Source organism: Lemur catta, chromosome 1 (genome assembly GCF_020740605.2).
Source record: "Lemur catta isolate mLemCat1 chromosome 1, mLemCat1.pri, whole genome shotgun sequence".
NCBI lineage: Eukaryota > Metazoa > Chordata > Mammalia > Primates > Lemuridae > Lemur > Lemur catta.
Window position 1 is genome coordinate 66,754,003 of NC_059128.1, and position 18,097 is coordinate 66,772,099.

General features: G+C 36.5%; 3 gene segments (V, D, J or C); all 3 read right to left on the bottom strand.

Moving 5' to 3' along the window:
• LOC123630670 lies at positions 1–782 on the bottom strand. The segment is given in 2 exon segments: positions 1–476; positions 598–782. Coding segments are annotated over 2 exon segments (522 nt in total).
• A 4,641-nt stretch (positions 783–5,423) lies between these two features.
• LOC123630723 lies at positions 5,424–6,353 on the bottom strand. The segment is given in 3 exon segments: positions 5,424–5,450; positions 5,585–6,021; positions 6,190–6,353. Coding segments are annotated over 3 exon segments (513 nt in total).
• Positions 6,354–13,516: 7,163 nt separating this feature from the next.
• LOC123620747 lies at positions 13,517–14,402 on the bottom strand. The segment is given in 2 exon segments: positions 13,517–14,120; positions 14,290–14,402. Coding segments are annotated over 2 exon segments (441 nt in total).
• Positions 14,403–18,097: the final 3,695 nt, after the last annotated feature.

An 18,097-nucleotide genomic window follows, 5' to 3' on the forward strand; every position in this document is an offset into this window, starting at 1 on the left:
TCACTTCTTGGTCTTCTGGTGTGGCCAATTGTATGATTCTTGCCTCAACCAGAAAAATTGAGGGGCAAACAGCCAGAGGCTGTACTGAAACCAGATTGGATCACAGAGGCAGACACTCAGCAGCCAGACCCCATATGCTGCTTGGAGTTTGTGCTCAGCTCCCCCTGCAGCTCCTGTCACTGTGTCACTCAGAGCACAGTAGTACACAGCTGAATCTGACACGTGGACCGAGGCTTTCTGCAAGTGGAAGGAGGTGGTTTCTCTCTTGTATGTGGCTTCAAAACCTTTGTTGATTCCCTTATCATTGGTCTTCGCGGCTTTCAGGAGGAGCTGTGGACCTTCACCTGGATATTGGACATACCAGAAAAGGGCAGGGTACCCTGTGGCTGTATAAGTGCAGTTTATAGTCAGGAAAGCCTCTTCTGAGAGGGTCACTTGACCTTCCCTCTGTGTTACTGAGTCCCCATGGGTTCTTCCTAGAGAAGAAAAAGAGATCTGTGTCACTTTGGCCATAAAGTTCTTATATAAAATTATGGTTAAAGATTTTGCTGACATGATGGGAGAAAGAGTCCAAATTTTAAGAGGCATTTTACTTACCAAGCAGTAAGAGTATCACAGTCAGTAAGCCTGGAGAAGAGTTCATCTTTAGAGTGTCGCCTAAACAATGTTCTTGATTCTTAACAGGAAGAAATGTTGAAGTCACAGTGAAATGTTAAATCTAAACCTACAACTCACACAGGAAATGAGCTTGTGTTAGGAAGCCACTCCCTCTGGTGGCCAGGGACTGAACTAGGGTAAATGTTTTCATGGCCTCCTTCCACAAGTCAGAAGTAGGTCCTCAATCCTGACCTCATTTATAAGGTACCTGCCAGTCTCAGGTGGCCCTTATAAATCTGAAGGACAACTGTCATACTCTCCAAGGTCTATTGTGTTCTTAGGACACTACCTGACATGCAGTTTCCCTGTAAGAGCACCCCAAAGTATTTCTGTAGCTGAGAAGATATCAATTTTCTTATACACATTAATAAGTTCCCTTATATTCCTGAGTATACATTTTGAGCCAGCCCACAGATTGAGATATCAGAGAACCCATTGCAATGTCAGAGAAATCAGAGGAAGTAATAAGAAGTCTCATGATTATTGAATGATTCTGTGTTTTTCAGCACTGTATCCAAACATGTAGAACAGTGACTGGCATTTACTATATGCACAATATTTGTTAAATAAAACAAAAATAATGAATATATGGTCTTTGATAAATCACTACTACATGAAAGAGCATATTTTTTCAGTTCCAAAACAATGTCAATGAAAGGAATGATGTCTTTTTAAAAGAGCTTTTGAGGGAAAAAAGTCACACTATCTTTTCAATCGTCAAATATTTCTGAATTTTGGAATCACTAAAAAGTGAAAAATATGAATACTAGACGGAAGAAACACCTTAATTAAAGTTACTGAATGATCTAAGATCAATATGTAACTCCCTCGTGTTTCAATGACTCCAAGATAAGGTGACTGGCCTGTGCCCATCTGGCAATGGGTTACCAGTGCCATACTCAAATGGAGATCTAGCCTCAAGGATGTTTTCTACTATTGCCCATCTGCCAAGCTTTTGTTGCCAAACTTTAACCGAATAAGTTCCTCCCACAATTAAGGGAACCCAGATAGGGATTTGAATCAAAAAACTGAACCATGAGTTAGTATTCTCTTCTTCCCTGGCTTTTCAATTAAAAAGATACATCAGCTAATAGAGGTTCTAAAACCTTGCTGTTTGAGAACTCAATCGACTTGTAAATCATTTAAAATTACAGATTCAGGGATCCCACCAATAACTTTAGAAAAGTATTTTTTAAAAAACTCCTCAGGTTGTTTCGTTGCAGCCAGACTAATACTGCTTCACAAGATTTCATTTGAGAATATTGTCCTATATCAAAACGTCATATATGCCTTATAAATACATACAACTGTTCAATACCCATAATAATTTAGAAAATAGAAAATTAAAATAAAGAGAAATTCAGACACAGATGGTGTTTGGGTTCATATAACCCTCTTCTTCCCCCGATTTTCCAAATCATTTTATCTGAGCCTGGTACAGAATTATGCTAGAAAGGAGTTCTGGAAAATTAGCTACAAACTTCTACTCTGATACACAGGGGAAAATGCAAAATAAGTTGAAACAATGCTGGGCTGAAAATAAACAGTATAGTACATTGGTACAAAAAGTAGTTATCTATACTTTAAAAAATAGTGTAAACCCCATGAGAACATTTTGCATTTAGAGACATACTAGAAGACTCTAAAATACTGAGGACAGATATTTGTTAAATTTGGCTGTATATGGTTTAATTGGTATATAATTGACATAAAAATCCACTGGAATATACCAATGGTTTAGTTGGTATATAATTGACGTAAAAATCCACTGTTCCTATCTAAAGTGAACAATTTTATAAGATTTGACATTGTGAAGATTGTAAAACTATCACTACACTCAACACAATGAACATATATGTATCATCCCAAAAGTTTCTCATATCTCTTTGTAATCCTACTCTAACACTCTTCTCATATCCCACCCGTTTCCAGCAACTCTACTGTCATTGTAGATTAGTTTGTTTATTTTATAATTTATAGAAATGGAATAATATATACTCTATTATTTTACTCAACGTAATTATTTTGAGATTCTTGCATGGTGATATATGGAGCAATGGTTCATTGCTTTTTATTGCTGAGTACCACTATTTCATTATACAGATATAAAACAATTTGTTCATCCATTTACTTGTTGATGTACATTTCAGTACAAGCTGAAGGCTGTTACAAATAAAGCTGCTATTATTATGTGTGTACAAGTATTTGGATAGACATGTGCTTTCATTTCTTTTAGCTAAATCACCTGGAAGTAGAATGGCTGCATCACGTGGTAGGTGTATGAAATATTTGACTTACTAAGAAATTGCCAGATAGTTTTCCAAAGTAATTACACCATTTTATATTCCCACAAATAGTCCATGGAATTCCAGTTGCTCCACAGACTTGTCAACCCCACTCTAATAGGTATGTGTGGTAACTTATTGTGATTTAAATTTGCATATCCCTAATGCTGAGCATGTTTTCATGTGCCTATTTACCATTCACTTTTTTTTTTTTTTTTTTGCTGAAGTGTCTGTTCAAATCTTTTGCCCATAATTATCTAGTTGTTTCTTCTTGGGTTATTGAGTTTTGAGGGTTCTTTATACACTTCCACTCCTTTATCAGATACGTGATTTGTAAATGTTTTTCCTGGTCTATACTTCACCTATTAACTCTACTGACAGAGCTTTTCCAAAGGTAGTTTTTAATTTTTGTGAAGTCCAATATGTCAATTTTTTATGAGTCATATTTTACTATCATATCTAAGAAATATTTGTATAGGTCAAGATCACAAAGATTTTCTCCTGGTTTTTTCTAGACATGTTATAGTTTTGGGTTTTATATTTATATTTCTGATTAACATTGAGTAAAGTTTTGGTGTGAAGTGAGGACCAAAGTTGACTTTTTGCATATGGATATACAATTGTTTCAGCACTGTTTGTAGAAAAGACTATTCTTTCTCCATTGAATTGTCTTTGCAACTTTGTCTAAAATTAGTTGCCCATATAAGTGTGGGTTTATCTCTAGACTGTACTGTTACATTAATCTATTTGTCTATCTGTACACAAATGCCACACTGTCTTAATTACTGTGAAAAATGGCTTGAAGTCAGATAATGTTATCTTTCCAAATGTGTCCTTTTCTCAAGTTGTTTTGACTACTCTAGATCCTTTACATTTCCATAGGAATTTTAGACTCAACTTGCTAATTTTAACCAAAAAAAGCCTGATAGGAATTTTATTATAGATATATTGAATCTATAGACTAATTGGGAGAGAATTGACATTTTAACAATATTGAGTCTCAATCAGAAACATAGTTTATCCCTCCATTTATTTAGGTCTTGATTTCTCTTAGCAAATTTTACAGCTTTAAGTAACCAGGTCTTACATATTTTGTAAGATTTATCCCTATACATTAATATTATTGATACTATTATAAATGGTATTATTTTTAAATTTTAATTTCTGATTGCTCCTTGTGAGCATATAAAAATACAATTGATTTTTGTAAGTTTATCCTTTACCCTGTAACTTTGTTAAATGTACTTATTAGTGCTAGTAACTGTTTGCAGACTCCCCTGAATTTTCTACTTTGACAATTATGCTGTCAGCAAATAAACATAGGTTCACATTTTGCTTTCCAAGCTGTAGGCCTTTTATTTTCTTTTTTCTTGACATATGGCACTAGATAGACCCTCTAGAATATAATTCCATAGAAGTGGTGAAAGCAATAATTTTTCCCTTATTCCGAATCTTAGGAGGGAAAACTTCAGTTTTTTACCACCAAGTATGACACGATTTAGGTTTTATTGTAAGTCTCCTTATCAAGTTGAGGAAGTTCCCTTCAACTCCTCATTCTCAGAGAGTTTTTAATTAGGAGAGGATGCTGGATGTCGTCGAATTCTTTCTTTGTACCTATTGAAAATACACTCATTAATACATCATCTGCTACTTGTCAGTCCTTTGGATACATTATTGATACATTGTCACAACAAAATATTAAGGAATATATCACTGTCACATTTCACAAATAACAAACAAAGTTCCCAAGTGTTCAGCAAGTACATGGCAGAGCTAATAGTTTTGAACATAAATCTCTGTAATAGCAAAATCTGTTGTGTTTCCTTTTTTTCCAATATAGATTGTCTTCAGAGAAAATTAGAGAGAGGATAGAGTGTGGAAAGCCTTGAAATATTTTAAGACAGTATGTTAATAGGCACTGCATTTATCCAAATGAAATAATTTTTTTAAAAAAGTAAATAATTGCAAGTGTGAGGCTTTGACCAAAAGAGGAAAGGAAATATATCTTAAAGGGTGCACAAACTGCAATTTAGGAACCGACCACCAGGTAGTGACGTATTTTTCTTCAGACCAATTAATAGGCACCTGATTTGAGCAACAAACTGCAGCAAGGCTGACAAGTTTTTTAGGTTTCTGTGAGCCAGCAGGGTACTGGAACTTCATTTATGATTAGTGATCACTCTCATTCTGTTCCTTGAAACTTGCTTGTGAGAAAGGACTCGAAAGCATAGTTGTTCATAGTAACCAGTGTAAATATTTTTCATATAAGGGATTATAGCTTGATTCTTCCTGATGACTAACATTGTGGTTTGGTCTACACAAAGTTGGTCACAGTTGTGAAGCTTTATTTCACAAGATTATTGGACAAATTGATCTCAAAATCCAATAATTCACACAGACTTTCAATGATTTTTTCAGTCATATGTTTCTGAATTTCCTTAGCCAATTCTTCTCTCATCTCATAGCCAAAAGGCAAAGTGCTTACTGTCTCTGTTCTTTCTCTTGAATCTACAGTCAAAAATTTGACATGTCTTAACTTCAAACCAATGATTCAGTTACTAGGGTTTTTTGATCAATAACTCTGGAAATGGTCTATGAATTGAGAGAATCATTTTCTTAGAGTGAGTATTTTCCCTCCAAACCTGCACCTGTGCTGCCACAGGCCTAGCCACTTCCTGTCTGTGATGGTGATTCCCTCCTTTGGTCCCTACAGCAGGTGATGTCACAAACAAGACCCTGGGTTTTTGTACACCTCCCTCCAGCAATCCTCTCACTGTGGGCTCACTCAGGGCACAGAAATAGATCGCTGAGTCCCCCAGTTGTAGAGCTGAGAAGACAAGGTGGATGGATTTTCTTGCCTTCTGAAAATTCAATGAGTAGCGACCTTCTGTTGCATTTTGCTGGCCATAAGAGTCCTGACGAATAAGGAGAATCATCTCCCCACTGCTGGGCTGCTTGTACCAGAACAGAGCATAACTACTATCACTGGTGTCATATGTGCAGTCCAGAGTCACAGCCTCCTTCTCCAGCACCAACATTGCTGGTTGGTCTTGAGTTACCTTCTGGGCAATACCAGATCCTGAAGGAAAAAAGATAGAATCAGAAGGTTTAGGGATAAGTGGTGTGGGACAAAGGAATTCTATTTTTACACCCTGTTACCCTCCTTCCCAATATCCCCATAAGACAATTCCTGAACCCCCAGTCCTTAGATCACAGAGGAAGCATAATCCCACTGGGCCATCCCTACCTAGCCACACTGAAGCTGTGACCATCTTCAGCAGGCTGCAGAGCAACATGTTTGGTTCTTCCTCTAGAGGGAAAATATCTTCTTCTCCTTCAGTTCCAGGACTGCACTGTGAGGTGACCCTGACAGGATGAGAGAAGACTTACTGGGTTATGTGCTGCTGCTACCTTAAAACAGGAAGCAGCTTTCCTGGTGTAGCGAGTTGGTGTGTGTCATGTCAAACTTCTCTAAGTACTGGCCAAGAATCTCACCCAACACACACTTAATTTTGGATTAACCAACGCTTGATGTGATAACAATTAATCTGAAAATAAGCATAGGTATAGTGAAAAGAATATTAATAATTCAACCAACTACTACATTCAGTCATTATATCTGTGATGGAACTGGGAGATAGGCACTTATCTAAAAATAACCCATGTACATACTACTATTATGTACTCTTAACTAAATTTTTTTACATTAAAATGAATAAATAATGAAAATTTAAAAATACTACATGTAATGGATGATGAAGACACTGTAAGATGTAATAATCATGTATCCTCACATCTCTGTATGTTGTTGTTTCTCCTAAGGTGAAAATTAATCACAGTATGATAAAAAGGCAAAGCTGTTTGGACTAATCTCTGTAGATCTTTTGACTTCCTTACTGATATAACAATATTCCTTCTCACTTCCAATGTCTGTTCAGTGCCTATCTTGGGGCAAAACAGCAGAAAAAGTTAATCTCTCTTTGCTGAAGAGTTTACAATGAAGTTCTCAGACATTGAGTCCTGTCATGAACGTCCCCTTCACTTCTCTACTTAACTTTGACTACCCAGCTCTGTTCATAAAGGCCAGATTAGACACCACAAGGTGGTTATTACGTTATCAAACCTTTGAATTTATATTTTTCTATTACCCCAACTGGAACCCTAAAGGAGCCATGATAAGACACTACATTCTCTATGCCCAGCTCTGAATGGAAAGTATCCTAGATGACTGCATCTGTCTCCCCAGGACAGCTGATCATAGCAGCACTGATTGTGAGAAACCTTTCCTTGTGAATGAACCCCATGCTCTAAGGATAATACTCAACATGACAAAAACCAAAAACTCATTGCCTATCATAGCCTATTTTTTAATACAGCAGTGATAGCTTATTTTCCTTATCTCAAAATAATTTCAGCCTTGTCTAAATTGGTTGAAGCATCTTCAGATTTTTCATGGACTCACCATTAAGTCTGATGAAAACACATACAGTACAACTGTACTATTCTCCAAAAATACCCCATATTTTTTACCAGTTAGTTTACTACCTATGAAATATTGTTAATTTCTGCTTATATTAATACTATCTAAGTCTAGTACATTTATCAGCCAAAAGACTTTCATAATTGTACTTCTGTCATTCAAGAAGTGTCCATGTCCAGAACAGATATTTTGGACAATTTCATGCCTACTTCTTAATTAATTTTGTTTTTCAATGTCTTATCTTCAAAATTTAAAAGGGACAATATGCAGCTAGTTATGGGATAACTACTCCAGACTCCATGATAAAATCCAGTCCCTTAGCAGAAGCAAAATTAATTCAAGTAGCTGAACCTGTGGCTCTCTCTTGAGATGTCCAGTTACAAAAAATATATAGAGCAATAGTCAGGATGTTTTAATGTAGTTAGCCACTTCCAACTACTATGAAGACAATGATGTTTCTTAACCTTTTTAATTTTTTCTTAACTTTCTCATGTATCTTTATAAAATTGAACAACAAATACAAAATTATTTGATGTCTTGATGTTCTGCAAAGAAATTTTTGTAATAAAGACAATGTTCAACACTACGAAAGACAATACAGAAGCTAGGGAAAAAGTGCTCAAGCATGATTTGCTAAACATGCCTTTCTGACTGAAGTCCTTATGCATGTACCTCTTATAGAGCATAAACACAAATCCATGAGAAAGTTCAATAATTCCATCTAAGATCAATTATATATTTGTTTTCTCAATGAGGATTAGATATATAAAAGCCAGAAAGGCTTCCTAGTGGAACCACATGATCTCAAAGAATTTGCAAAAGCCATACAGAGACAGCTCATTGCAGGAAGGACATCTGGCTATCGTATTAAAGAAACATTTGTGGGGAAATTTTTCTAGGATAGCAGGGAACAATGGCCAGGTCATGTCTTTTTGGAATCAAGAAAATCCCGTGAAAATGGTAAAAATGGAATATGAACTTGAATATTGTCTTAAGGAAACATTCGAGTATCTCCAAAAGGGTTGTACACAATTATATTCCCTGTGTCTGTTATCAGTATATATTAGTAATAGTCTTTTTATTTTCTACATGGGTTGAAGGCATCTCCCATGAAAGACACAGCAACTCACAATAGCTAAAAGCAATTTGATTTTATGTTCCCTACCTGTGACATTTCAAATTATCTGTAAGTAGGGGAATATATATTTTAGGGACAGTTATGTGAGGTTTTACCCATACTCAGGAACTTTACTTTTTTTTATCACCTCGTGATTCTCTGAAAATGTGGAAATAACAGATGGAATATTAAAGCTGATATTAATTACTGCATCAGACATCCTTGAATTCCCATGGCCTAATGTATTATTACCCTTAGCCCTCATGGTCCTGCAGTATTTCCCCTTACAAAGTCATATGTTCTCTCACTGTGAACTGGTCACTAGTAGGTCCATATTACCCAGAATGTCCTGAACCATACGTATTCCATTCTTTTTTTTTTTTTGAGACAGAGTCTCACTTTGTTGCCCGGGCTAGAGTGAGTGCCGTGGCATCAGCCTAGCTCACAGCAACCTCAAACTCCTGGGCTCAAGCCATCCTCCTGCCTCAGCCTCCTGAGTAGCTGGGACTACAGGCATGTGCCACCATGCCCGGCTAACTTTTTCTATATATATTTTTAGTTGTCCAGATAATTTTTATTTCTATTTTTAGTAGAGACGGGGTCTCGCTCAGGCTGGTCTCGAACTCCTGACCTCGAGCGATCCACCCGCCTCGGCCTCCCAGAGGGCTAGGATTACAGGCGTGAGCCACCGCGCCTGGCCATTCTTTTGCAAACTTAACTAGATAAATAAACCTATGATATTCAGTCCTGTCATCAACAGGTACAGCTTGGGTTTCCTGGTCTTTTATTTAATCAGTCTTCACATTACCTAAATCTGGATGACTCTTGAGAAAAATTCCAGAGAATGATTGCCTTTGAACCTCATAGAAAATGGCCTTTGTGGGTACTGTTTATTACCAGTTCAGCAGATAAAGCACAAGGAGTTCATCTGTGGTTACTTTTTACTGATTATTATGACATCATCCATCTTTAGATGAGAAGAATTGAAAAGTTACTCACATAAAGATCTTAAACTAAGATTCTCTGGAGAATCTTCTGAAGCAGACATCCACAGAAGATGAGTGCTAAGATCCTTAAAACAGCATAATTTTATACACTAGATAGCTCCATGCAAGGCTAATGGAACAGAATCCTTTAGATGATTGGAACCACTGATTGTAATTCTCTCCTTTGCATTTTTTCCTCCTTTGGTTGTATTTGCTAATTTTAATGATAGAAGGTTATATATTTCTAATTGACTCTACTTTGTTCTTTTGGTAATGAAATAATTGTCTTAGATAAAGGCTTTACATAAAGCAATAATCACCCTAATGCTAAAATTCAGCTCTACAAAGCCAAAGCTAGTGCAACCAACTTAAAGAATTGTGGAAAAACCTAAACAGTAACCATACCCAAGTATGACTAAAGTGAATTTTGATCAATCAAATTAGCCTTAAAATGTTACAAAAACATCTATTGATAAAAATTTAGGATAGAGTTGGTACAATTAAAAACCCTCAACTGAACCTCTCCATTATCAATTGCCATGTTTTTTTTTTGTAGAACTATAAATTAAATCTCCAAAGATATTCAAACACTGGAAATGATGAGTTATTCCTATGAAATGACTTATGAGTATAAAACATTCAGGTGTCGAAAAACCGGTGCATGGTGGCAGAGATGGAGATCAAGAATGTACTTCCTCTAACTGATAACTCAGACTTCACACAAGTTTACATACTGTATAGTTCCATTCATATGATGTCGAGAAAAAGATAACAGAGCAGAGCAAGGTTTGCAAGCAGTGCAGATGGGAAGGGTACGATTGTGAATAGATATCACAAGAGAGTTTGGGGTGATGAAACTGTACTGTATCACTTTTGGGTGATAGTTACATGAACCTCTAAAATGTATTAAAATTCAAAATTCACAGACTGACCTGCAAACCAAAAAGTGGTCATTTTTCTGTATAATAATTTCTCAAGTAAAAATTTAAAACACTGAGAAAATAAAATAAAACAACTGATGTATATCTATTTTCCTGACTGGACTCTCCCTAATACCTATATCATTTTCTCAACTTGGAAAAGGACCAGCCATGCCAACTGTGGTAGGAAAAATAATACCTACAAAAAACTGGATCCTAATCCCTGGAATCTGTGGATGTTACTTCTTATGGCAAGAAAAATGAAATAAAAAAACTTGAAGATATAATTAAGGGAAGGAGACTGAGATGGGAAGACTATCCTGGATTATATGGGCCTTAAGGACAATCACATGCATACTTATAAAACGGAGGCAGAGGGAGACATGACAGCAGGAGAAGAGGAGCCAATGTGACCACAGAGGCAGAGATGAGAGTGAGGGGCCTCAAGCCAGGAAATGCCGGCAGCCATCAGAGTTGGAAGAGACAAGGAACAGATCCTCTCCTACAGCCTCAGAAAGGGTCCCTACTGACACCTTGTTCCAGTCCAGTGAAATTTATTGCAAAAATATTTCTGTTGTTTTAAGCCAGAAATTTGTACACAGGCAATAGAAAAAAAAATACACCAACCTTGGTATATTTGTCTCACATGTTTTATTTAGTTCCACTGATCTATTTGTTTAATTCTATGCCAACATCAGAAGTTAGTCTTGGCGAGGTGCGGTGGCTCACGCCTGTAATCCTAACACTCTGGGAGGCAGAGGCGGGAAGATCGCTCGAGGTTAGGAGTTCAAGACCAGACTGACAAAGACCAAGACCCCCTCTCTACTAAAAAATAGAAAGAAATTAACCGGACAACTAAAAATATATAGAAAAAATTAGCTGGGCATGGTGGCGCATGCCTGTAGTCCCAGCTACTCGGGAGGCTGAGGCAGAAGGATTGCTTGAGCCCAGGAGTTTGAGGTTGCTGTGAGCTAGGCTGACGCCACAGCACTCTAGCCTGGGCAACAGAATGAGACTCTGTCTCAAAAAAAAAAAGAAGGTAGTCTTACAATACATTTTATTACCTGTTAAGGTTTAAAGCTTAAATGTGTCTGGATCTGAGCTAATTATGTACTGGCTCTGCACACTCTGGCTAAAAAACTTTTTTCCTTCCATTGGAAAAATTGGCATCTAAATAGGATACAGCAATTAAACCAATAGCAATTATACTCTCTCTTTTTTAACCAAGAAATAAACTGATAGAATATAAACCATGACTCCCACTCATTCCATTTTCAGTCTTAGAGAAAATGAGCCAATCGAGAGTCAACTTGCTTCTACTGGACAGGAGCTAGTGGTATAGGAACACTAATAATAAAAGCCAGTTGAGGTGCTGGGCCGCAATCCTGACCACTGTTGTTTAGCTGTTTAACCCTAATTTAATCCACTAAGTTTCCCTATAAGACCAAGCCACTTAGCTAATAACTAACAGCCATAATTCAGCTAAGAGGGATCATTCTCACTATACCAACAGCCAATTATATGCATCCATAGGAACAATATGAGAGCTTTTCAAATGAACTTACCCCTGACCAGCGTGGGAGAATTACGGAATTAACTATTTATGCAACCTCTTCATTTCCATTGATTTATCTACAACACTAAAAGATACAACTTTAAAAAGAAACTTATACTAATGTTTAATTCAGTCAAACTATGAAAGTGAGCAGGGATACTGTAGCAAGCTATCTAAAAAATTAACCATTAGTCCAAATGCTCACTGGAATCCACTAGAAAGAATTGAGTAAGGTAGCTGAAAAGTATAAATGAAAAACTTTCTCACATACCCCAAAAAGAAAGATAAAGGTAGCAATAGAAATTAAATGTCTGGGAATAAATTTAACTATCCTAAAAACAATGAAACTTTATGGAGAAAGAAAGACATAGATAAATAGCAAGATGTATTACATTCTTGAATAATCATGTAATCAAATATACTTTTTAGGGAATTTTATTCTTCACAAATCCATTTATAAATTTAACCACAGGCTGGGCACGGTGGCTCACACCTGTCGTCCTAGCACTCTGGGAGGCCGAGGCGTGTGGATCATTTGAGCTCAGGAGTTCAAGACCAGCCTTAGCAAGAGTGAGATCCCATCTCTACCAAAAATAGAAAGAAATTAGCTGGACAACTAAAAATACATAGAAAAAAAATTAGCCAGGTGTGGTGGCTCATGCCTGTAGTACCAGCTACTCGGGAGGCTAAGACAGAAGGATTGCTTGAGCCCAGGAGTTTGAGGTTACTGTGAGCTAGGCTGACGCCATAGAACTCTAGCCCAGGCAACAGAGTGAGACTTCGTCTCAAAAAAAAAAAAAAAAAATTTAACCACAAAGCCTAAATTAACATTTTGAATATACTATAGCAGAATTCACTTTTTTCTTCTTTCTTTAGCAAATATCTACTGATTATTAACTAAGCACAAAAGGCTTGTGCTAGGTTCTGCAGATATAACAATAACTAAAGCACACAACTCTCCCTTCTTAATTCTATGAGAGGGTAAATATGAGCAGATACTAATAAGATTTTGAAAAAGAAGAATAGATTGGTGAGTCTAATCTGAAATCATTTTCTATCTTAATTTCCCTCAAACACACAAACAGTATATATCCTAACCAGACTCTAAAGGAAAGCCCAAGTCACATTTTCTCAACAATGAAGAGCAAGTGGAAAGGGCTGTCAAATTTTACAACAGGTATAGAAAGTGAGAACATAAAAATTACTGTGACTTATGGAAATCTCTCACAGAGCTAATAAAAAGCAAGTGTTTGAGAAGATTTGTTGAAACGAGAAATGGCCAATTCAAGATATAATGTGAAGTGAAAAATCATGATCACAATTATAATAATCTATGAAGAAATTAACCAAACTTTAGCAAACAATTATCTGGGAACAGAATTGTTAATTTCATATTTTCCATATTTGCCATGTAATGCTGTACAATCAGAAAAAAAAAACAAAAGCAATTTTTGAAAGGTAAGAGTTAAAAGTCCATCCATAAAAAGGACTGTGATATTGATACTAAGGGGTTATTTACAAGAGAGGAATCTGAATAGCAAAGGTAAAGTCTTCTTTAAAGGCTAGATTTCAGAATAAAACTTCACTAATTCCCTCCAAGAATCCACTATGTGGAGCCTCCTGATTCCTGGACACAGGGAGGGTGGCACGGCCAGAGAGGGCATGGAACTTCGGCGCCCCTTCCTCTGTATCTTGCCCTATGCATCTTTGCATCTAACTGTTCACTTTATACTATGTAAATTGAAGGTCTATGCCAAAGGAAAGGCAGTGTGGCTTCAGCTCCAGTCTTAGGTTTGGGTATAGGTTACAGGTGCCTGGGAAGCAATGTGTACTCTCTGCACAGAAGTAGACAGCTGAGTCTCCAGGTCGGGTGCCTGCAATGCGCAGGGAGAGATGTTTGGCCGTCTTATTCAATAAAACGGTGAATCTTCCTTCTCGCTTTTTGTCCATATTTGAACGAATGTCTATAATGGATTGAGGACTTTTTCCAAGTTCCTGCTTATACCAAAGGAAGTAGCTCGAGGCATGGTCTGAATAAGAACAGTTGATAACAGGGATGTCTCCTTCCTGGACACTCAGGGTAGGAGGACGCAGCCCCACATTCTCTTCTCCACTTACGCCTGTTCACAAAGAAAAAGACAGAGAAAGGAGAAGGGTTGTCAGGTAATTATTCCCTAGAATTTTCTTTTTCTACAGTAACTAGAGGAAGCCTGAGTAAAGCAAGTTTTCTCTTGGACATGTAAAAAGTATCCACTAATATATGCTTTTTCCCCAAAACCTTCAACTCACAGTCCAGCTGCAGCCAAAAGAGTATAAATAAAACTTGAATGGATGTCGTCATTATTCTTCCTAATTAGGATCAATCTTGGACCTGCAATCTCCAGCCATGAGAGCTACTTGTGTCATATGGTTGTCCCTCTTTTCTCCAGCACTCATAGTGGTATTTCACAGTGTCTACCCAGCCAATAAGAAAAAGACTCTGCTTCTTTTATAAGCCTATTCATTGAGAATCCGCTGAAAGGAACCCTCTGCATATTCTGCATCAACAGAGGTGCACTACCATCTTGTGGTCACATCCCTAACTACTGAACTTGCTGGGTAAATGTTCTTCTCTATGCAGAACTCAGATGCATAAAAGCAGCAATAGGTCAAATAAAATAGGTTTTAGATCACAGATTAAATCCACAGTAAGGATGTAGAGATCAAGATTTATATTTATGCATACTACTAAGTCATTATGAATAAATTGGAAAGAGATAGATGCTGTTGGTATTTATTCAATGATGGACCAATTTTACATGTATGAAATCATGAAAACACAATGATTCAAAGAAAAAAATTAAATAATTTTCTTTTCAGCCAAATCTACCATCATGATTTGTCTCTTGTAAAGATAAAAATTTTTCTTAAAGGAACACATAAGCCAAAGATCAGAATAACAGAGAGAAGACTACTCTATTTCTATCAGTGCCTCTGATCGCAGGTTCTGCTCCGCCAAGCCTGGTCTTGCCCAGGGCCTTGCTATTCCCAGAGAATTGGCAATACTGAAAATCAAAACATGGAATCTCTCCTCAGTAAAGATGACTGTGATAAAAAGTAAGGAATTAAATCACAGTGATGAAGATGCAGGGGGATAAGTTTCATCAGTTATTAATACACCAAACATAGAAAAGTATGAGCCATAGATTGTTGGTTTGCAATGAGAAACCTGACATGCTTTAAGAAATTTCTTCCTATTGCTGTATGGCTTACATTCTGCAAAATGCTGAAAGAGAGAGGAGAAATTCGCAGAAAACATTGGGCTGAAGATTTCAAAAATGTAACTACATGCAAGCTTGTTATTGAGGTGCTTGTATCTTTTGAAATCAAAATGGATAGTATCAATATGGCATGTCCTTAAACACAATGACTGATGTATGTTTAGTGGAACTAACTTCCAAAGGATGAGCCAACCCTCCTGTCATGGATTCTTGTCTTGGCCATTGCTGGCTTGGATTTTACACTCTATAATTTTTCTCCCTAACTCCACTACAATGTTCTTCCCAATACATTGATAAAGTCGGTCAGTCCTCTCATTTTTCAGTATTATGTCCCTATTCCAAAAACCCTTTCTCATCTACTTTGATTTGTTAATATTTTTTGATTACTTCTGTAAGAATAAATATTAGGGAATTCTAAATAATACCCATGTCTCATAGGGAAATAGTACAAATAGAAAATTGACCCTAAAGATCTGATCATGAGAAATGATTTCTAGGAAACCAAGACAACCTCATTTCCAGAAGGAAACCCCCTTTCTGTGATTTGTACTCACTAGTCCTCTAGAGTTACAAAGAATAAATCTAATCTCTTATTCACATCTCACACCCTTAAAGATTTAAAGACATCTATGATGAAGAATCTCATCTTATCCCTCTTTCTGGAATCAGAATTTTAGGTCAATATTTGTCCTTTTGAGTTATGGCATAAAGAACTGAACGCAATGGTCTGAATATGACCACTCACAGGGAGCACAATGTTCCATATATTAACTACAGCACTGGTATAGCCATCCCCTGGGAAGAATACCAAGTCCATGATTATTTTGTTGAATATTACCTGATCATAGTTCAAGTGTCGGCCCAGAAGAGCTTTTGTAGCACCTTCATGGGTTGTCAGCTGATAAGGACAATGTTCTCCTTAGCTTCCCAATTTCAATGATCATTTTTTGACAATCTGTGTGTGTGATGGTCATTATATTCATAATCTTCCTTCAAGGCATGTCCACATGGCATAATAAATATACCTTGCTGTTTTTAGGAAAGTTCTTAGAAATATATCTGGGTATTGGGGATAGCACCATCCCTTTTGGCTCACTCCAGATAAAGCCAGTGAGTGGTGAACTCATTTGCTGCTAGAATAACAATGGCTCAGTCTGAGCCTCCTTTCCTACCCAAAGTGGCAAACGCAGAAATTGGAACTCTCCCTTCTCGTGGTCAAACTGATTGGACCAAGGCTTTCCCAGACCCAAACTGCAGAGATCAAAGTGGCTGGGCTTCCATTAGACACTTTGTCTTTGCTCAGCAATATGGTCCTGGGGGAAAGGAGGCAGAAGAAAGAATGCTAAGGAGGAAGTGAGGAACTCCAGTTTCTTTTTACTCACAGCTCATTTACTATCTAATTGTTTTATACTGGCATCTTGGATGTAGTGTCTTTCTTTGTAAAATGAATCTGCACCAAATGCTTTCCAAGAGCTTTCCTAGCTCTAAAATTCTTTTATGCACTTTAATAGAGCAAATATTTACTGAGGACTGGTTGTGTGCAGCATGGAGTGATATGAGAATGGGGAGCAATTAACCTCCCTCATGGAACTCCAAGAATATTTTCACACCCACCTGCAATTTAGTGGTTCTAAGGTTACCCTTAACCAATCCTTGGGTCTTTTCAGAAGCAGAGACAGAATCCCCAGGATGAGTTCCTATCTGGATTTTCATTCCTTCTATACCATCAGTGATGGAGTATGGATCAAGGTGAGCCTAAATCCTTAGTAAAATGGAATAAAATGGAACTTTACTCACTAAATGTAAAGACCATTACCGGTAGTGATTATGTGGGCGGACTCCATGGGTAAGCAAGATGATCCTTTCTGGAGATCCATTTCTTGTATTTATATGTATAACATATCATATCTTTCTTGAAGGAAACACAACATACACCTTAGTAACTTGGAAAACCTGAAAGAAGTAGAAGAGTTTGCTAATATGTAAAGCAAAAGGCACTTTCTCAAACATCTTGATTGCTTTCTGGCTTCAAGCTCCCTTCCTCTAAGTTTAGTTTGGGGGTTCAAGATTATAGAATTTCTGGGGCCAAGTGCAAAATAAAAATTTGTGATTCCTTGTTCATAAGTAGAGAAAAAGTGCCACTAGTTAATAAAATATAAAGGCTTATTTTAAACATATGTTATTGTTTGTGAAACACAATAGGGGTTATAATTATACATAAGAAAAAAGTTATAAATTGCTAAAAAAGTGTTGTCATAATTTTATTTAATACAATAATAATACTTTATTAGTGTGATATCATCATTAATCATAGGATTTTTATTTCTCAGTTTTCTGCAAATTAATTTATTAGGTTAAAAAAATTTATACTTCTGGCAGCTTCATTTTCAAACACCATAATTGAAAGTGATGTCAGGTGGTCCCAGTAAATGTAAGATCTTAAATAGATTTCTTATCATTTCTGATTTTGAGAAGGATATTTCACTGATGCAACTGATACAGGAGCTCTTGAGTATTTTATGTACTGTAACAATGTTAACATCATCCTCTGATGAATTAATTGAAGTATAAATTTTAGTAAATCTGTGGTTGATGTTCTCCATAAAACAATTTTTCTAAAATGATTTAACTCTTCACAAAAATCAGTTTCATATCAATATGAGTTTCTTTTAAAATGTAAATTTATACTGTGACATTTTAATGTTTCTTCTGAAATTTTCTGTAACTTATGGAAGTTGTATAAGAAACCAAAAGTGGCTTCATAATATCTATATAGTTCACAATACTTGTTTATGCATACTATCACTGCATCTCAAATTATAAGAAAAATTAATTTT